The sequence below is a fragment of the Polistes fuscatus genome, unplaced genomic scaffold (assembly GCF_010416935.1).
Source record: "Polistes fuscatus isolate 324 unplaced genomic scaffold, CU_Pfus_HIC Scaffold22, whole genome shotgun sequence".
In the NCBI taxonomy this organism is placed as follows: Eukaryota; Metazoa; Arthropoda; class Insecta; order Hymenoptera; family Vespidae; genus Polistes; species Polistes fuscatus.
In genome coordinates, this window is record NW_025113099.1 from 2,400,318 (window position 1) to 2,422,728 (window position 22,411).

Below are 22,411 nucleotides of genomic sequence, written 5' to 3' on the forward strand. Positions count from 1 at the left end.
GGTCCCTGTCCGCCGCACAAAAAGAGGTTTTACTGTATTTATATAAATGAATATCTCAAAGAGAGAATACATCGTTAATGATTTCAAATAAAATATTATAAACTTGTGTATTTATATACACCTTTATAGGTAAATATTCTATTAAAAAAAAGCAAACATAATAATAAATATAGCTACACTGGAATAACTTTGTTATAAAAAGAAATGAATATAATCATTTATCAAGTTTCTAATATTACGGAATCTTTGTCGGTAAAAATGTTCGGTGAAGGAATTGAAACTTCAAAGAAAGTTTGGGACCTTTATGTCCCAAAATATAGTCAAACGGAATACTAAAATAATGATTACTTTGTGAATACATTCTGAATGGGTTAGGACAAGGTTCAACATAATATTCACAAATTTCTATTCATAGTATTGGCATAGTTACAAGTGTGGTCACTAAACGTTTTGCGGTTAAAATATATAAACTACTGACCGCTAATGGGTCCCATGGGTGGGGTGCCGTCCATTACCGTCCATTTTCTCCTAGCTACCTTTTTCAATATCAAAGAAAAAAGGATACAAAACGGTACGAGACTAAACGAGACGAAAAAGAGAAAGAGAGAGAGAGAGACTTTCTTTTTTCAAATAAAAAAAGAAAAAGTATCCTATACCCATTTCTATCGAATTTCGAGGAAAGAATTTTCGTGATGATCGTGATAAATAATCTTTCGAAAAAATTATGCACGGCTGCCGTGTCCAAATTAATTCGACACTTTTAAGTTGAGTTCAATATAATCTTCTCTCTCTCTTTCTCTCTCAAAAATAAAAAAATAAAAAAAAACGATCGCAACGCGTTCGCAATTTCGGTAGACCGATTAAAAAGTACGAAACTTTGATCGAAACAAACTTCTCTCCTCGAAATAAAGAAAGGAAGAAAGAAAGAAAGAAAGGAAGGAAAGAGAAAAAGAAAGAGAGAAAGCAAGCTCAAAGGTATAAAGCATTAATTTCCTGGTTTTAATTAGTGCGCCGTGCACGTAGCCGCGCAGTAATGGCGGCCAAGTCTCCTTTCATGGAGGGGATAAACGCGAAGCAACGTTACGGGGGGAATTTGATTAATGATCCTGCGGGATCTGCGCTGTTGAGAGAGAGAGAGGGAGAGGAGTGGAAAGAAGAAGAAGATGATGAAGAAGAAGAAGAAGAAGAAGAAGAAGAAAGAAAACGAGGATCAGGAGGGAAAGGGGGGCCGAGGGGAGGTGGTAGAAGGGAATAGCGTATCCTAGGGGACGCCTGTGATCGTTTTGCTTGTTGGTATCTCTGGAGATTCCAAAAAAAAATTACCTTTCGAAAGGAGAAACTTACTTTTTAATCGAATTTGAAAATAATACGAACGTTCGATAAAATCGATAATGAAAAAAGAAGAAGAAGAAGAAGAAGAAGAAAATAAAATGAAAAGGAAGTACTCGTGTATGTGGATTTTTATACGACGTATATGGAACGCAATGGTAATTTATTATATAGATATTCATTCGAAAGGATTTTCAATTTGTCCATAACGAAGCGATCGTTGAAACGCATGGCTCGCCAGCACCAGCAACAGCAGCAACAGCAGCAACAGCAGCAGCGTTTGGTTCGAGGTAGAAAGGCGTGGCCTTTGGGTGCCATGGAAATCGATTTAATTCGTAGCGGAACTTTTCAAGGTAAGGGAGGAACTTAATAAGACTCGTGCGCGACCCCTTTCACGAAGGGAAACCGACCGAGAAAGATAAAAAGAGACAAATAAAGAGAAAGGAAAAGAGAACGTCGAGTAAAGAGTACAAACGAAAAAGGGGAACAACACGGACGCGATACGACAACTGCTCGTCCCAAAATGATTTCAACTTTAAATGGAGAAGAACACGGTCGCCGAGTGATAGTTTTTGCGAGATTCCGGTTTAAAGAGTAGGAAGTTGAATTGGGAAACAAAAAAAAAACAAAAGGGATAAAAAAAAAAAAATACAAAAAGAAAAATATTCGTTGCAAGGAGGAAGTTTTAAAAGGAAAAAAAATACGAACGGTCGAGCGATTCCCACGCGAGTTCTGAGGGATATATTTATATATAAAAAAAAAAGGGGTATTCGACTGAGGATATAAAACGAAGGGAATACATTTTGTAGGAATTTATTTACTTTTCCTTTTTTTTTGTATATATTTTATATTTTATATTTCCCCCTCTCTTTTCTCCGTTTCATTTGTACGCGTGACCGTTTTCCTTCACTCGATTCTTTGTTGCAACGAATTTCCGTATTTTTTGAAAAGGGTTAAATATACAAAATAAAAGGATATTATAATACATAACGTAAACAATCTGTCAAATAATAATCCGTAATACGGAAAAGTAGGAAAAAAGATTTGACGTTAAAATACACAAATTATTTCTTGATCCTATATTTACGAAAAGGATTTAAATAAATGGAGTAAAGAAAAAGGAAAAATATATTATATACCATCGTAGAACAGGTAAGACAAATTTTTAACGTAAAATTAAATGAAGAAAAGATACTGAAATGAAATACGAAATCGAAATTAATAAAATTAAATAACAAAATTAAATGGAAAAATTACAAACACCAAAAACATAATCAAGTAAATTGAAGATAACTATATATATAAGAAAGAAAGAAACCATAAAGAAAATAAAACTAGCTGGGTGCCCCCATCGATATGGGTCGTAGTCTAAGCACCCTTTATCTCATGTCCCATCGACGTATCATTGATGTAATTCGTATAATGTATCCACGCAACTCGATACAAGAAGGTAAGAGAGAAATAGAAATAGAAAGAGAACGAGACAAATAAATAAAGAAAGACTAAGAGAAAGAAAGAGAGAGAGAGAGAAGGTATATAAATGTGGTGGGAGATGAAGAATCGTGCATGTGTGTGATATCAGAGAAGCAAAAGCAGCCAGGGGCGGTGCGTGTACAAAGGGAACGCCGACAGTGCCGTCAGGATCGTTCACCCTAACAGGGGCGTAACTCTTCCCCCTTCTCTCCCTACCCTTCATCTTTTTCTTCTTCTTCTTCTTCTTCTTTTTTCATGACCATACCCTTATCTTTCTCTTTCGAATATGTAGATAGCCGTGCCCACATGGTATTATGCATTCGATGCTTTTTATTCTTACGTATACGAATATAAAAGTGAAGCAAAAAATTCAACTGCGAAAGAAAATGAGATAGAGAGAGAGAGAGAGATAAGGAACACACTTTGGAAAATTAAAGGACGAGAACTTTGATGCGATATGATATAATTACAACGTCTGGGCTACTTCAAAGTGTTTTTGCAATAAACGGAACGACGGCCATTCGAAGAACCGCCTTTCTCTTCGGTATCGACGTTAAAAGGAGGAAAAAGAGAGAGAGAGAAGAAAGGAGTGGCGAGGGGTGGGTTGGTTGCAAGGGGAGGGAATTGTCAAGACAATCCTGAACAACGAAGAAGGATGAAAAGGAAGAGACGATCATTTATCAAGATAGGAGGTCGATCTTGGATTCCAACTAATCGTTCCTTTCCCGTACAAAAATCCTTACGCTTTATCTAATATGCAACGATGTTAAAATGAATCCTGAAGAAGAAGAAGAAGAAGAAGAAGGAGAAGAAAAAAATGTGAAGAAATCATGCGACGTCAATGTTCAAGTAAAAGGAGCTTTTCTCTGCGAGACCTTTAAAACTTCGTTCACTCGATTTTGTTGTTCATTCTCTTTCTTCGATTATCGATTCGTTCACGTTGTTGCTGTTATATGGGTTCGATCATGCAACTCAATTGTAGTTACTTAATCATCGAATTCTTTCTCTCTCTCTCTCTTTATTTTTATCTTTATCTTTCTTTAATTTAACTTCATTGACGTTCAAACTTTTCTTCCTGGTATTTCAAATCAGATCATTTTGTTTTTTTATGGTTTCTTTTTTATTTGTTTGTTTGTTTGTTTGTTTGTATATATCGATAAAATTATATTTTTATCCCTAGACGATAATATATATTCCAAATTTTACGCAGGCGAGTATAAAAATTACAATAAATTAAATTTGAAGTAAATGAACAGGGTGAAAGAGAGAGAGAGAGAGAGGGAGGGAGAGAGAGAGAGAGGGAGGGAGAGAGAGAGAGAGGGAGGGAGAGAGGGACAGATTATATTTCGAATAAAAGCTTTTACCGTTTGATTACGGTTTATCATTTACTGTAATAATATTCTACAAATAATCAATTATAATATGTGTCTCACGAATAAATAATTACGATTAAAATAAAAAGATAAAGAAAATTAAATTGCGATCCTCGTTGTATGAAAAATTTCGTAAATTCGTTTCGAAGAATTTTACCCAAAGGGTCTCCCCCTCTCTCTCTTTCTCATCTACGTCATAGTCGCGAATGTGTTCATATATCTGCACACACGTTCGCGAAAGAAGAAGAAAAAAAAAACCAAAAAAAAGAGGTACAGCAAAATGGCGATGGGAGCTATGTTAAAAAAGGACGAACGCAAAGGATCCGGAATTTTTTCAAGATACACAGCGATTGGTCCGAACCTTGTAATTACGCGTGGAAGAAAACCGGTCCCGAGTCCGACGGTTTCAGGATGGACGCCTTCTTCTTCTTCTTCTTCTTCTTCTTCTTCATCTTCTTCGTACTCTCGCGGCCGCCATTAGTGCAAATAAAATCCCGTCTTAAGAATATCCAATGAGAGAATCAATCTGCACCCTCCCAAAATACATTAAATATATATTTTTCTTATATTCTTTCCTTCGCACAATTTATTTATCTTATTTTTATTCTGTTTTTTGTAAATCGAAAGTAAAGAAAAATGAATTTTCGTTAGACGTTTTTAATAGGAGGAGGAGGAGGGAGAACGAAGAAATCAAATTGTTGAACAACACATGGTTCCTATTTTTTTTTCTTGTTTTTTTTCATCTCTCTCTCTCTCTTTTTCTTTGTTATTTTCTGTGAGAATCGTGCACGTCGAAGATAAGCTTGCTTTCTCTCTCTTTCTCTCTCTCTTTCTTTCTTTCTTTCTCTCAGTGGATCAGTCCTGCGCGTCTGCCGGTGCATCTTCTCTCTTCTCGCCGTAAGAAAATGCAATTCACGATGTAATCTCCGGGGAACGGGCATCGATCACGCGTGGATCTTACGCCGCGTCAAAATATTTTCAAAAGACATTTCGCGCGACGGGAGCCTCAAGTCGTCCGATTCAAACGGAACTCGTTCATTTCCACGGCACACAACACACACATACACACACACATGCACACGTTACAAAGAATAAGTATAAACGTATGTACGTATATGCGAAACGATGTGAATAAAAAGATAGTAAGGCAAGGGGGGAGAGGTAGGAGGTAGGAGGAAGGTGGAAGGGGTGGTACAGGAGAGGAGGAGGGGGAGGTGATCCTGGCAGGAGAGATTTGAACGCCTCGAGGGAATTCGCGCGTTTACCTGTCTTCCATATCTCACCTTAAGTTATATTAAATTTGTTACGCGAATGTTGCGCGTGACGAATAGATCTTTTTTGAGAAAATCTCGAAAAAAGTTCAAACCCCGAGCTAAAAATATTGATATTCTTCTCTCTCGTTGAATATATTTTGGTAAAGGAAAGAAATAATAATAAATAAAATCTATAGAAATATGAGATCTTGTAATACTCTGAACGGAAAGAATAATATCTTTATCGCGAGCAGGTGCAAGATCGTACATATTTTAGATACCGAATAGAAAATGAAGGAAGTAGCTGAAGAAGAAGAAGAAGAAGTATTGGTTGTAGTTGGAAAGAGAAGGGTGAATCTAACAAGAGAGTCGTCTTGACAAATGAAGAAGGCGGCGGTCCCTTTGAATTCAGCACCGAGCAAAGAAAACTCCCCCACTCTTCGATTTATCCTTTCTTTCTTTATCAATCTATCTTAAAGAAGCATACTTTCCACGCGTGTTGCATCCCTATACCATGTTTGGTGGTATAAAACGATGGAAAAAAATAAAATCAAAATAAAATAAAATATAATAAAAATGATAATAAAAATAAAAAAAAAATCTTAACGAACAGGACATAGGTCTGAGTAGATGTAAGGTTAAGCGAGTGTCCATCTTGCGGATAGGTGAACGGGCCCCGATCTTTACTAACCTGACAAGAAGATGAGAAAGAGAAAGGACATGACTACGTCCTGTAGTTTCCAACGATTATATATGTTAAATACATATAAAACACATATTCATATACATATGAAATGTTGCAAATGTGTTAATAATAATTCACAATTTTGCGTATCGTCGAGTAGATCGGCATCGGGATAATTAAACGAACTAATCACCGACGATCTTCAACGACGTTAATGAGCAGATATCCTTTCATGCATCGTCCGAGTGTTTCCTAGGTTTCTATTTTGAACACGTATCTTATTGGTAGAGAATCGCTTCGTTCATCCCAAGACAAGTGATAATTATATCTTCTTAATGAGTAACACAGACCCCTGTGCAATCATTTGCCATCTACGAGAGAGTGTTTGTTATTTTATCGATTAACATTTATAAGTAGATCTTATATACTATTTATGATATATTTTTTTTCATTCTTTTTCATCATAATAATTATATTTTATTTGTCATATTTAATATCATTTTTTTTCTATCGCCAATAATACGATTTATTTATTATACACGTTTATTTTTTTATATTGGAAGAGATCACTGATAAAATGATTTGTAAAAATAGAAAAATATTGAAATTTCATTTGTTATAATTTATATCATACATTTTTATTTTCCTACACTGAAAGATCACCGATAAATGTTTCATAGAAAAATAGAAAAATATTGAAATTTCATTTGTTTATATTTAATATGAAATATTTCTTCTCGTGTGGTCCTCGGGTGGCGACATTTGACAAGAATCAAATTCTTGACCAAAGTGAAATGGACAAAAGGAAACTAACAAAATATAAATGACCTAAGCTTTTGGCTCAATATCAAACTATTGACTTTCTCCGTTCTTTCTTTTTCTTTCCATCGGTTCTATTCTAACAGCAAAAGTGTATATCATTAGTCACTTCAGCGCGACGTGTTTCCCCTTTGGACCCCCCTTATTTTCCCTTTACTTGTCCTTTTCCTTTCTTTTTTTTTCTTCTTTTTCCTTCGGAAAAATGCAAAAGTATTTTAGAAGCTCGCGGTAAGCTCGAGTGTGGTAAAAGGTGTTTATGGTAATTCCTACAAAAGTTTCTTTCTTTTTCTCTTTGCGGGAGACACCGAAGGTGGTCCCCCAACTAACATCGATCATTTTTCAACTTCTCCTCGAGATCGTTTCAAACGATTCCGAAGAAAGTCAACGAGATCTATCGATTGGACGAATAAATTCAAGAAAAAAAAGTACAAATAACAAATAAATACAACGAAAGGGAATGCTGCATGGGGTTTTACGAATACTTCGCATAAACAATAAAATATATAAAAAAAAAAACAACGTTAATAAAGTACAACTTATGGAAACAATTATCTTTGGGAACAAAACTGCAAATTATTTGTTTATTTTTCGTCCATAATCATTCCTATCAATCCGTAATTTTAATTTCAACGCGGCCATATTTGTTTTTCATATCAAAAACGATTTCTATTCTAATTTGAAATTCATTATGCTTTAACGTTTGCAATTATATGAGATATTTGTTTTTTTTTCGTTTTAATTAGATCGTTTTTTATTTAATATAAAAAGAATTAATATACGTTAGACAAGAATTGTATGAGATTTTGATCGAGTTAACTATAATAATTGAAAGATTCAACGCTTTCTTCGTTACCATCTATTGGTACGTTATATTCAAAATAAAAGGAAGAAAAATAGAGAAAAGATAGTAAGAAAAAAATGGTAAGGTTTAACGAGCTTTTATACCGACTGCTCGTAAAGAAGAGTTTTCTCCTTTCGAAGATGGCGCCACCGATTAAATCCAGAGAAAGTATCATAAGTCTACGATCATTGATTGATGACACGTGTAGACACATTCCAAGATAATCTTAATTATCTCAAATTAATTTTCTGCTTAAACGAACCAAATAGGTAATAAATATGAAAAATTATCCTCGTTATTCGTGTGAAGAAAAAAAGAAAAAAGAAAAAAAAGTCGATATAAAAAATAAAAGTAATTTATTACATTGTACGAAACGATATACGTTTTTTATCGGTCGAAGGAACAAAAAAAAGAATAAAATAATAAAATAATAAAAAAAAAATACATGAAAATTTAATTCTTCCCGAGATCGATTCTATTACTTTTTTTTTTCGTTCGGTTTCTTTTTTTCTTACATTATTCTTCACGGAAAGAATAATATTTATGATTTATGCTGGCGCGATGCAATTACCTAACAGGAGGGAATTACGTATAACGCGTAGTATTATTACTAATACACGTAAGTAAAGGTCGAAGATCGAAAGAGGCAAGAAAAAGAAATAGAAAAAAAAAAGAAAAAGACAAAATAAGATAGAGAATCGCGAAGCAAAGGATTCTTTCATGAATGATCGATCGATTGAACAATTCGTTGAGGACAGTTTAGACAATGATATTATTATGCGATTCAATGCAATAAGTTTCCGTATGTTTATTCATATTATGATATTATATTCGTATAGAACGTGCTGCTATTACAAAATTCTCCTGCAACGTGTTTTATATGTTCTTCATTTGCATAAGTTAAAAAATCATTCCTAAAGACTCGTCTTCTCGATCATCCTAACTTGCCGACCGAACGTAGATCATCAAAATCAATTTTATTAAATGTCGTCAAATTGTAATTTTTTAAAATTATTTTAAACTTGAAAGTAGTGTGTGATATTATAAATATATTATTTTACAATACTTTGTTTATAACGGTGAATATAATATATTTATGTGCAAGTATACGAAAGATACTTGGAAATTGTTGAAATGGTTTTCTCCAAAAGAAAAGAAATTTGTGAAACTTTCTAAGCTACTATAAATCACTTTCGTAAATTTATTTCGATAATCCCGAAAGATCGATGATTACTAAACTCTTCAAAAAATAAATTAATATATGCAAATGATTTGAATATAACGAAAGAGAAATTCTTATTACGATCGTGCAGAAAATTGTAATCTAAACGTTGTAAAAATAAAAAAGAAGAAATCGCGGTGGTGTCCTTGAATTTCGTAAAAAGACATCGTTGACAAACTTATTTCGTGGAATCTCAACGTTTTAGAGATTACTGTGTACTGATATATTATATGATATCATTGACGTTTAAATTAAACATTTAAGATAAAAGAAAAATTTGAAGATGTTCCCTTTTTTTTTCTACTATTCTCGTTCTTCGAAATCTATAATAAAAAATCATGGTAATACGTTGTTGATAAGATATTAAATAATATCATTTTCGATATCGACGTAAAAAAAGTTCAAAAAATATTATCGCAAAATAATAATTTTTCATTTCTATGCACATGTTGGTAACGCGAACGCGTAATCGTGCGACAAAGAAAGACTGTCTTGTCTACGCGATAAAAATACCGATCTTAAATATACGTTTAAGAGATGATAACAGATAAAAAGAATGATAGAAAGAGAGAGAGAGAGAGAGAGAGAAGAGGCAAGTTTCTAGATCTCAGCAATCAAACTCGCGATATTGCGATTTCTGTTGGAAATCAAATGTAAAATAAAATAGGGAAATAAAAAATATATAAAAAAAAAGGATATACGCGGTGAATCGATCTAACATTAGTTATCTTTAATATTAATCATAAAATGAAATAAATATTATTATAGAAAAATGTCATTCTTATCGTTATCGATGGTTGGTTGCTTGTGTTGGATGGTTGGTTGTAATCGAATCTCATTTTTATCGAATCTTTCTCACGACCTTCATCGATACTCAATGCTATCGATGGAGAAAACAAGACTAGGTAAATCTCGTTTGCTTTGCTTTGCTTTTCCGTACGAGAAATCGGGTTTTTTATTTCAATAATTATTATGACGTCTACGAGGATACGCGTGCAGTAATTTTCTATTTTTTTTCTATTTTTTTTTCTATTACGACGCGTCTGAGAGAAAATGTTGCGAAAAAAGGAAAAAAAAACATTCGAATTGTTTGTCTTATGATCCTTATGAGAAAGACTAATATTCGCGAAACGAAACTTCATAGAAATTGATTTTCACGATGACGTCATGTTTACAAAAATATCTCTCTCTAAGAATCATCTTGGATAAAATACGCGTAAGTGTCTTGTGTCTTTCATCGATCATCAAAATCGTGTCTCGCTAACCGGTTTCGTTGAACGGTAGTTCGTTAAAAAAAAAAAAAAAATTAAGAAAAAACAAGAACGACAACGGAAAAAAGAAATTACTGAAAATCGGATAGGCCCCAACAGTCCCGTAAAATCTAACATCTTGAAAAAAGGAACAAACTTACAGAGAAACAAATTGTAAGAAAAAGAGAGAGATAGAGAAAATAAGTGTTTGAAGAAGTGCGGGTTTTTTCCCTTACAAATAGTACGAAACGAACACGCTAATTGCCTCTCACAATCTTTTCTAACTATGGTTAGATGACTTATGTAATACCGGCGCCGTTGTTGATTCGACCAGAGAGATTAAAAAGGAAAAAAAAAAGAGAGAGAGAGAGAGAGAGATAGAAAAAAAGATGGAACTTCTATAACCCATGCAAGCAATGCATTTAAAGTTAACAAAAAAAAATATATTTATAAAAAAAAATAAACAACATATATTATATCGTTCGATTGATCGAAAGAAAAAATTCATTCGATTCGTGAATAATTGTTCCACGTTACCGGTGATATTCTCAGCACGTGAACGTGTTGCATCTTCCATTTTTCTTTTGTAATTCTTCTCTTTCTTCTTCTTATTTTTCTTATTCTTATTCTAAACTTAATCGTTGAATGTATGATTCAACGCGATGATTTATCAAGTTAGTAAGTAAAGAGAAATATAAATTTCAATTGATCAACCTACCACTTTAGGTGTTTATATCTTCCAACGAAAAGAAAAAAAGTATTCAAAGGTAATCCTCGTTAATCCTTTCGACGAATTCAAAGTCAAATAATCGATTCACAATTCACGTTGTTTACGATTATTCGATACACTCTTTTTGTATTTATTTTCTAAGCGTGATACTCGATCACTGGTTGGTGAAAAAGAAAAAATATGGATGAGAGGAATTGAGATAAAGAAAGAGAGGGGAAGATTTGATAAAGTAAATTTAAACAACAACAACAAAAAGATAGGAAAATGATATAAGAATAATAGTCAATAAAAATAAAAATTAAAATAAAAGAAAGAAAAAAATATGAAAATGAAAAATGGGATTCCGGGAGTAGACGAGAGGCGCCTCTTTTACGCGATCGCGATCACAACACTGACCACTATATGATCATTGACTGTCATAAACGTAGAAGAACACACAAGGAACGATAAGAAGAAGAAGAAGAAGAAGAAGAAGAAGAGAGGGAGAGGAATATACACTGGTTGGTAGTAGACCTTTAAGATCATACAACGATTGCGACGATCCAAATGAGACAACTTAAGACGACGATGTCAGATCATTTGGTGCGTGCCAAGAGATAACGATGAGCACACTATAACAGTCGACTCGATACTAAAACTATTAAATGCTGCTTGCTACTAAAACTATTAAATGCTGCTTGCTACTACTACTACTACTTGCTACTTCTAATATCGACGATACCCTCTCAATTCCGTTGATTTCTACTCGCAAATGAATCGAATGTAAAAGAAGGAACAAAAAGATGAGAGAACAATTCGTTAGGAAGACGAAAAAATATTCAAATAGTTTTCTCTTGGATGATTTAGATCATCATTTTTCTTGATTTCTAATCTACTTGCTCTATTACTGATTTGTTATCCTTTTTTTTGCTTTGGGGAGGAGTAGAAGGAAAATTTCATCGCGAATATATTATAATTGAATTTAAAATGAAGAAAAAGAAACGTCAGAACTTAATCGAAACCATTTGTGATCGATCGATACGACGATCTCTCGATTATTTATCGTCCCATTTAACGTTTCATACTTTGTTATCAACATCTCGTTTTTATTCCACCCGGTAAGGTATTTTATTGTAAATAAGAACACGTTTATATCACGATTGAATGGTATAATTAGTAACCAACGATGTAATATGTAATCTATTGATTATTCTTTTCATTAGAAATCATTTGATTTTATATCAATTTTGGTGTTAATTAAAGAGAGAGAGATTGTTTTTCACGATTAATCGAAATCTACAAATAATAAGCAGAAGCTGTTTTATCGCTTGACACACACGTACACATTTACATACTTTTATATATGTGTATGTGTGTGTAATATGCGTGTATATCTATTTGATTAATAATCGTCACGATTTTAATCAGCAAGTATATTTGATTCTTAATAACGTTGCGAAAACTCACGCAACTTATCGTTACAATTACGAAACTTAAGTTCTAAGTTCTACTTCTATTATCTTAACTTTCTATTATTATATCTAATACTATGGATAATATTCAATGATCGTTGATATATAGAAGTTGATTAACTTTAATCCACTTATATCTTTAGCAATTAGAAATATAGCGCCATAACGAACTAAAATGATCGATAAACGTAAAGATTTTCTATTACCGAACTGGAGATAACATTTGAATCATCGATCATCATTTATTGTTACAATAAACTTAAATAAAAAAATAAACTCTATATTGAAACATTTGTTTAGTACTTCGAGACGAAATTTGGGGAATTTTTAAGCGAAATCAAGTTGAAATTTCGATAGATATATCTTGTTTGCGATGACACGTGTTTTGATAAATACGTTCAACCGTTAAGCGTGCTTTTTATCACTGGCGAAAGATAAAAAAAAAAAAAAGAAACATATCTTGGGATAAATTTTCAAAAGAAATGTCTAGAAATACGAAGAAGAAAAAACAAATCATTCAATCGTATGGGAATGAAAATGAGCAAATTATAAAAGTATTTATTACTTGCGCGTAAAAATCATGATTTTTCGAACGAAAGATCAAGGGGATGGAAAAAATAAGAAAGGAAATAAGAATTGACAAAAAGAATTTGAAAAAAAAAAATTAAAATGATACTTGATAGATTAGAAATCATACGTTATTACGAAAAATGTTTTATGCCAACGTCGTACGCAACATACGCACGACGAGATTCCATCTCGTACACGTTTTATCCGTATATTTTAAAAGCTTATTGTCAGATAAGCGATTAAAATGCATTCGCGAGTGTTAACAGTAGTGATTAAGAACAAAAGATATCTTTTTTTTTCTTTTTTATTCTCTTATTTCTGCGTTCGATTATATAAAAGTTCGTACGTGTTGTTCAAGCAGGATCAAGGTTCTCGATCATTTCTCTCTCTCTCTCTTTATATATATCTCTCTCTCTCTCTCTGTATAAATGTACTAACTTCTTTACCGATCAAAGTAATGTCGCGCCGAGAATCAAATAATTTTTCTTATCGTTTCTCATAAGAATGTTTTTGTTCCTCTTTTAACGAGACGTTTATCAATGATTTTCCACACGTTTATCGGATTAATTTAAAAATGAACGAGTTTATAGAATTATTGGAATATTTGAATGAAATTTTAATAACAATGCAATAAAAAATTGCATATATTTTCATTTTTAAGTATCATTGATATATAATAATTATTGTTTTCATACGTTACATTTATTTGAACACTTATTCATAACGATGATACACGTTTGACAATAATTTGTTTTTTCTTTTTAATTATTTATTAATTCTTGTTGTATGGTCAAATTCATGGCACGGAATAAATAATCGAAGAAGAAATTTGAACGGTTCGAGCGATAGCTGGTAAGAAAGATTCCTTTTGTGCCAACGATTGAAAAAGTATCTAACTATTTGTAATAGAGAAAACGCGAATTTGTATTTTCTAATCTACGCAACCTGTTATCGTAGAAATTTATTACGGACGAATAATTTACTTTTGTAATCTATCTATCTCTCTCTCTCTCTCAAAAAAAAAAAAGAAATTTAAATATACGATAAGAGAAGGTTCGCAATAAAAATCGAGTATTGAAGAAACAAAAAAAAAAGAAAACGTAGTTGCAATAAACAAACGTGTCGAAATAAAAAAAAAAAAATAACGACGATGATTTATTGCACGAGAAAGAATATTTAAAAAAAAAATAAAAAATAATATCTGCGTGGCAGATAGTCGAAAAAAAAAAAAAAAAGAAAAGGAATAAACAATAAAGCGCATATCGCAACGTCCAAATTTATACACAAAGCTGCGTGGGATTATTATTCGCGAAGGTTACAAGAACAGTGCACTCTTCGAACGGATAAACTGACGTCGGGAAAGAGGAACGTGTATCGAGTTATTTTTAAAATGATCGTCGTTCTTGCTTTCCGACCTCGGCAACCTTGACTGCGGAAAAACCTTTTTTCTTCTCCCCCCCCCAAAAAATGCTATTTTCCAAAACACAATAGATATTAATAAGACAAACCTATGTTCACGTGTGCGAATTTCACTCGTGTCGGTTGAAAGTTTCCTTCGCGAACATATATCTAACTTTATTCTAACAAACACGTATTAAATTTGACGTTATCTGCGTTTCAAAGAACGAACTATACGTAAAAAGGAAAGAACGAACGTTCGATCAACAATTTGGCACTGTTTTTCGTATCTCTGATTCATGAAAAACAACGATTCTAACAGAACTTGGCTACGCTTGCTTATTTCTTCTGCAAACATTTAACGAATTTCTAAACGACGATCGAGAATAATTCGACTTACCGGGAAATATCGTGATTGCTAAGCATACATAAAAGAACAAAATAAAAAGAGTTGTTTTATATAACGAACGATAAACAAAGATAAGAGGACAAAATTCGCACCTATTATTTATATATATATATATTGTTATACACATTGTTTATTGCAAGTATCGTTTTGTCGCGAAGCTTTCAAAGCAACGTTTCAAAACGAAATTCATTTTCTTTAATACGATCGATTGAATAAACAAGAAGACGAAGCGCGAAAGAACGCTATGGAGTTCATTTATAGTTCAATTGTAGTAATCCTCGCTTGTGGTCATTGAACGGAAACTAATTTAATCGTTGCATTCTTGCAGAACAGTTCTTGCGATCGATTATTTATTACTATTGTTTTATTATTATTATTGATTTTTGTTATGCAATAGAACAACAATTCCAAGAGGGTGCAATTCAAATTCAATCAAATTCAATGAAATTCCTTCAAATATTTTGCAAATATTTTGCTAATATTTTCAAAAATGAGTCACTTATCGTTAACTAAGCTTATCTGTTATTTTAACGAAATAATAATTGTCGGCGTACATCACCAAGCACGTGTACCGAGATAACCTCTTGTTTTTTCTTCCTGCTTTTAAGCATCCTCGTGTTTTCTTCACAAAACTCGGAAAGATACGCGATCCCGATGTTAAGAGAAACAGTTTTTATCATCGACACTTCAAGAAACATATAAAGACTGCACATTAGACGATCAAGGTATTCCCGACGATATTTGCAATGAAAAGAAGTTAAAAGTCAGGAGTTTCTTATTTTTTTCAAGTTGATACGAGGTCAATAGGTGTCAATCATTTGCGTATGCTCGTTATGCTGATTTATGAAAATTTATGGATTCGTATTTCGTCATTTCCGATGTCAAACGTAACTAAATCGAACAATCAATTCTCTAAAACTAATTCAATTAAAAAAAACAAAAAACAAAAAACAGATTCGTCGTAAAAAAATCCTTAAGTTTTATTTTATTATTCAACTTATTAGACTGCGGCAAGAGTACTTTACTGAATCTACGATAGAAAAATGAAAAATAATATATCCGGATACGTGTTTTACATTAAGGTATATGAAGTAACTTGAATTAATGACAATTATTTATGCTCGATGAATATTTGATCGGGTCGGGTATGGAAATACCGGATATGGTATGGAAATTACCATTTAATTTTACATGTTTTTCATCTGGATTGTTAAGCAAAGAAAATACAATTATATATGCATAAAGATAAATATTAAATTAGAGTGGATCTCTGGATCGTTGAAATCATCGTATCGATCTAAAAGATTTTCCGTACGTGGTCGGTATGATTTCGAGCCAAGGATAACCTTCTATATTTTTATGGCATATGATGAAAAGAGAACGAAAAGCAACGACTTTGTCGAATTGGCACAAGGCTAAACGTCTACCGATGGTAATTAATAGAAGCAAAGATCTACGCTAAGCTACATCCAGAGTTAATAGTTGTGCAAATGAGCAAAAAATCTAAAAATTACTGTAATCTACGTACGATATCCTTCGTAATACATTTTTATTTTGTTATTTACTATTATATTACACGTGTATCCAACTAACAAAATTCCATTTGCATTGAATTATATCATATACGACGCGAATAATTAATATTTGAATTGCCGGAAACGAATTTGCATTATTGTTGAAAACAAATTTTAAATAATCGAAAAATTAAACTTATGAAATGAATTAATCGATAAGAGCTACGATTGCACGTGTAAACAACACAACTCGCGAGTTCTTTGAAAGACATTGAAAATATTAATTATTATATTAAATCGATGAAAGATCGATAAAAAAAAGGATAATCAATCCGTATAACTAATGCAACGATTTCCTCGTTCGATAAAAATTGTCATAATCGATGATATAAAAATATTCTCAGATATAAAATGATCGTTGATCTTCGCTTCTAGTAATTATCTGTATTTTTCTAATAGTACGTTGATGAGTTTATTATTTTTTTTCTATTCCCTTTTTCTTTTTCTTTCTTTACCAAAAAAAAAAAAATGTATCGTTCGATTAAATTATTTATTTAATTATACTTAGAATCGTTTGTGTGTGATGATTTCGATTTAATGAGCCATAGACACGACGAAGGAACTTTGCTCTCGCATCGGAACGTTGCAGATATTTTTGACGATGTCAGCTTTCAACGACGAAATACGATTCGTCCACGTGGAAAAGACGAAGAGAAAACTTTGTCACGTGGCAATTTGCCAATCCTAAAGGAATATAAACGATTTTCCTATCTCTCTTTCTCTTTTGTTAATCTTTTCTCTAATCGTTCTGGCAAATCCGTATTTTTTAATTTCGTTTCTTAATATTTCAAATATTTTCTTTAAAAGAAAAGGTGATACGAGTGTACGTGAAGAAAAAAAAGAATTTTTTTTATTGATAAAAATCCGCGATATCGAATAATTCGGTGAACGATAATTTTTATCATCAGTTTTAGTGTTTACATTGATGTTAACATAATAACGTAGTAGACACACACTTACGAATATTAACGATACACTAATACATACCTACACGTATATATCGTATTGTATATATATATATATTTTTCTGTAAATACTAAAATAAAATAAAATAAATGTTTCTTTATACACCGATATCGTACGAATGCACGTATAATTATTTTAGGCAACGTCGCGATGTCGAATGACAAAATGATAACATAGAGTACACTTTGAATCGCAATTTCGTTGCAATTACGGTGAAAACAAGCAAGCGTATGCGTATAGAAAATTGGCACGTCCACAATTGGCAATGAAAGGTTACGAAGTATCATTTATAATTTGATTTTTCCGTAGAGAAAAAAAAAAGAAAAAGAAAAATTTCGAATGAATCTCTCATCGGCACGTAATATATATATATATATATAATGTAACACGTGAAATATAACGCACACCTGTAAGGTTGAAATAATGAGATATTTCAGGGCAAATCTAATTCTGGATTCTCTCAGAAGTATTCGAAAGACACGACCACGACGAGAGTTTTCCATGAATTCTCAGCAAAACGAGGTCACGTCTGCTTTTCGCGCTTTTCTTTTTTCCACTGCGACTATGGACTTACGTACGTAAGTACCTATCTATACGTATTATGCATGCATGCATGTATGCGTGTACTTGTGATTATTTTCGTTATCGAGGCCGGGCAATGGATAATTTGCACGAAAATTGTTCGGAATCCATAACGCTACCCCACCCCACTCCACCCCACCTGTCTTTGCAAACTTTTATGTGCTTCTTCTCTTTCTATTTTTTATAATCAGAACCCATCTATTTAAACGTTAACTTTTCAAACACGAGTACAGGTAATTATTAAAAGAAACAAAAAAAAAGAAAAATAGGGAATTTATTTAAGAAACAAAAAATATGTTTTCGTTTGACTCTCGATACTTAAATCTTGGATTTGGTTCCTTTAAATGCAATAGGATCATCGTTTAATTTTTTCGCGATGCAAACACACATGCGTATATGTGTATACAACCTAAGTAAAGACACGAAGGTTATTAGCACAGGTGGCCCACTAATCCAGAAAAGTATTGGTGAGTCGTGCACTCACGTGATTTCATGCACGCGAGTGATCTCATCTATCCAAGGATTATCGATGTACTTTTCCCCCTTCCCTTACCGACACAAAAATTACACTAATTTTATAAATGTTATGAAAAACGCGACGAGTTTTATTTTTTTTCCCCAAACGATTGATTTTTCTTCAAACGTTTTTGTCAACTTATACTTTTTTTCTTTTTTCTAATACCTTTTTAAAGAAAATTTTGTTTGTGTATTCGTATACAATCACTAATTACATATTTCATTGTACGTCTATATCATATATAAATTGTTAATTATCTTATTTTTATGTTATTTGTTTTTACTTATCTAATTTATCTAAATTAATACGTTTAATTGTCAATAAGGCTAAATTATCATTTCTTTTTATATATATAATAATGATTGTCCATGCATAACGATTGACACAAGCGACCTGTATAAATATTTACGTCAACGATAGATGTAAACTACGTAACAACAAAAAGTACTTATTTAAATTTCTGTATAAATGCAGGAGACGGTCACGCGTGATTGTTAATCGACTGTCCAAAGAAATAGGCAATTTATTTGTAATAAAAGTAAACTCGAACGTCTCTTGAAAAAAAAAAAAACATATATAATAAAAAGTTTTATCACGATTTATCGTTGAAACGTTTTAATAATTATTGTACCAGGTAAATAAAAAAATAAAAAAGAATAGATAACTCACCATTACTTTGTATCTAAATTATTCTCAACATATATATGCACATTTTTGTTTTTGTTGTTTTAGAAAAAAGTATACAACTCGTATTATTTTATCTATGATAATAGACAATTATCAAACAATTTACAAAAATAATAATGGTTTTACGTAACGTTCGATAACCGAGAAGTATATAATTCGTATTATATTAATATCTCTTAAAGAAGTTCGATAAGATGCTTTCGTATTGCAAGGTTGTTAGAAGGATTCGGGTTGGTAGCACTAAACGCGTCTCCGAGGTCATTTACACTACGAGATTATACGAGTACGAGAAAGAAGGAACGGTTGCAACGGACGTTTCAGTGTCAGGACGGTTATTTCTGATTTTTAAAAGCACTCTATTTTGAGAAAGAAAAATATTTTAAACATGTTTTTTAAGCATGAAAAAGAAATACTTTACCATTTCTTTTTTTTCTCTTTTATATGTACATATGCTAATACATCTTTCTTTTTCTTCTCATAAACATGAAATCAAATTAAAATGTTTGTCAAAGACCCTTATACATTTTGGTATCAAAAATATTGTTATTCATGAAATAAAAAAAATGTAAAATAAAAATACTATAAAATGAGATACATAAAAGAAGCATTAACGTTCAAGCTCAAGCTTAAAGAACTATTGTAAAGCTTAGAAACCTCATAACTTTGTGCCACATTATATTAATGTCTCTAGCTTTGTATAACTAAACAGAATGTACTATGAGCAGTTATGGATATATATGTGACTCATCGACTTGTCACTACGCTATGCTTTATAATACTTTATGATGAGACTGTTAAATATAGAATATTGCATCGATGTCGATGTCTACATAATTATTTGATTATAGATAACGCTATGAAAAATAGAAAATAACAGGATACCACAAAAGTGTGCGATTCAATTGTATGAGCTAAAACAATTCATAAAAGAAATACCTCTTGAGTAAGTTCTGCCGCACCAATAGGTTCCGCTGGTTGTTGAGAGGAACTAGAAGAATCAGGAGATGTCATATTGCTTGCTGTTCCCGTTGAAATGGGTAAACTGGATCCAGCCGTAGCAGCATTTCTACCTGTATCCTCTATGTTCAATAAGTATGCGTGTATATCATTGGAGCCCGAGTTCATTCTATTGTACCTTCCCAAAGAATTTAAATCTTCGAAGAGATCCCTTTCGTAGTTTAAAAGCATCGAATCTAGATTTTTGGGATGTACGAACATTGGACGATGTACAATGGTATGAGCATCGGTATGCCATCCAGATCCATTATGAAGATCCAAGGAGCCTACACCCATAGCTTGGATATCCAAGCCAAGGTAAGACTCTGGGTCCACTCTTAACAAGGAGAGTAGCAGCGCGAGCTGCAACAACTCCTCTCTATACAACTTCTTAAGACACAACATGTTGCACACCGAGTTCCAATAGTTTCACTAGATATACTTATATTATAAAGAGTTTTATATTCGTTTACGTGTCGTCACAGTTGCTTTTTCTTATTATCAAATACCTGCCATGACGTTGACATATTGATCATGGATCAAACAGCGCTTAAAGTGTCCTTATTACTATCTTCAGAAAAGTGTCAATATCGATAGAAGATTTATCAACAAATATAGTAAGAATGTAGGACATAAATTCGATGTTAGCCACTCGATTACAATTTTTTAAACCAGTTATTTAGACTGTCACTTTGAGGTTAAGTAGCACTGTGGACAGTGTTGGTGTTTACTCGTGCGAAGATTGCCAATACTGATCTCGCAGTTTAATCTTCGAAGATGATAGTTAGTAGAACGTCTTCTCGGTACGACTGTCAGGAGGAAAATAAAGGTTCTCAGTTAGTCTTAGATGGATGTAGTAGGTCAGTTACACGAACGACTGATACAAAAATAACCTCAAAACACGCACTCTCTCCAGTCAAACTTCAACACGGTTTTGCGCACATCCCACGCGTGCCTTTCCTTTCATCCAAGATAATTCAAGGATTTTTAACGCTTGCCAGTTTGCCCTTGTGTATCTCTTTTAACTGAGGAACGGTAGGCAATGAAAAAAAAATGAGACTAACTGTATATATATACCTATAGACACATGCACACACATACACACACACACACGTATAGACGTTAGTAGGTAGGAAGAAAAGTGGGAGGTAAAATAATAGAAATACGTTAAAATACAGGTAGGATGACCAGGTCATCGACTACTATACCGGGTCTTCAAATGTTTTCTATTCTTCTTCTTTTTTTTTTTTACACCTTCTTTATAACCTTGAGATCGACGATTCGTCGAATAATATTTGACACTATTCCAATTATTCCTGTAATATACACGACACTATTCTAATGATGAAACATTATAACAAAGCACGACAGTCAAATTTTGATGTTTTTCTTTGACAGAGACGTAAGAGTACACCTTGCTTAGAGAGATCGTCGACGATATGTGACTCAGCAGTCACTCCGTACAAACGGAGTACGTACGTCAGGGCCGCAACGAGCATACATTTCTCCCCGGTTTACCTTCTTTTATATACACTTGGAAGCAAATAAATATCAATATCTACTACGCGTAATATTCACAATAGTTAAGACAATTCGATTTTACGCGCGATTAATTTACTTTCTCCCACTTTATTCTATTGTTCGATAATGTACTTAAACGATTCGTCTTTTTCTAATTTCGCGCCACCCACTACGACCTCTCCTATTGGTCGATAAGTTGGAGAAAGCGCGCGAGAAATATAAGCAGGAATAGTAAGATGGAAAAGTATACGTGACGTGTTACCGTTTCTTTCGTTGTTGCAATATTAATTAAGTTTTTTTTACTTTCAAAGAACAATGAAAGTTGTTGTTCTTCAATGAGAATGTACGCGTTACTAATACATAATAAGAATTACATTCCTATACGAGTACAACGGATTAGTAAGATAAGCTCTTTTGGCGGCCATTTTTAAATTCCTGGAAAATATCTTGTTGATTGTATATTTATTATTATATTTATATAAATATATTGAGAGTTTTCACACTTAACAAATCACTTGTTATAATTAAACACATAATTTGTTTTTTTCCAATATTATTTTTCTGATATTTTGTAATATTAATATTCATTAGTTATTATAATTAAATTAAAAAAATAAAGTCACTGAGAATTGTTATTATTCAAAAATGATATGCAATTATTTTATAAATAATTTCTTTAAAATAGTGAATCTTTTTGTATTCGTTGATTAAACACATGAAAAATCGTAATAATATAATTCACGATTGATAACATGGTTCGTGAAC

The 22,411-nt window shown here is 32.5% G+C and overlaps 1 protein-coding gene across 9 annotated transcripts in view; it reads right to left on the reverse strand.

Moving 5' to 3' along the window:
* LOC122518041 (endoplasmic reticulum membrane sensor NFE2L1) overlaps positions 1-22,411 on the reverse strand; it is a 92,782-nt gene that overhangs the window by 68,293 nt on the left and 2,078 nt on the right. The window contains exons 1-2 of one of the 9 annotated variants that reach the window (XM_043636698.1): positions 21,334-22,069; positions 20,066-20,934 (exon numbers count right to left, since the gene is read on the reverse strand). The exons of 1 other annotated variant lie outside the window; for it this stretch is intronic. In XM_043636698.1, coding sequence (XP_043492633.1) covers positions 20,066-20,530 — 465 coding nt within the window. In that variant the 5' untranslated portion in view covers positions 20,531-20,934; positions 21,334-22,069. 7 more of the 9 variants (XM_043636699.1, XM_043636701.1, XM_043636700.1 and 4 more) reach the window with 7 other exon arrangements.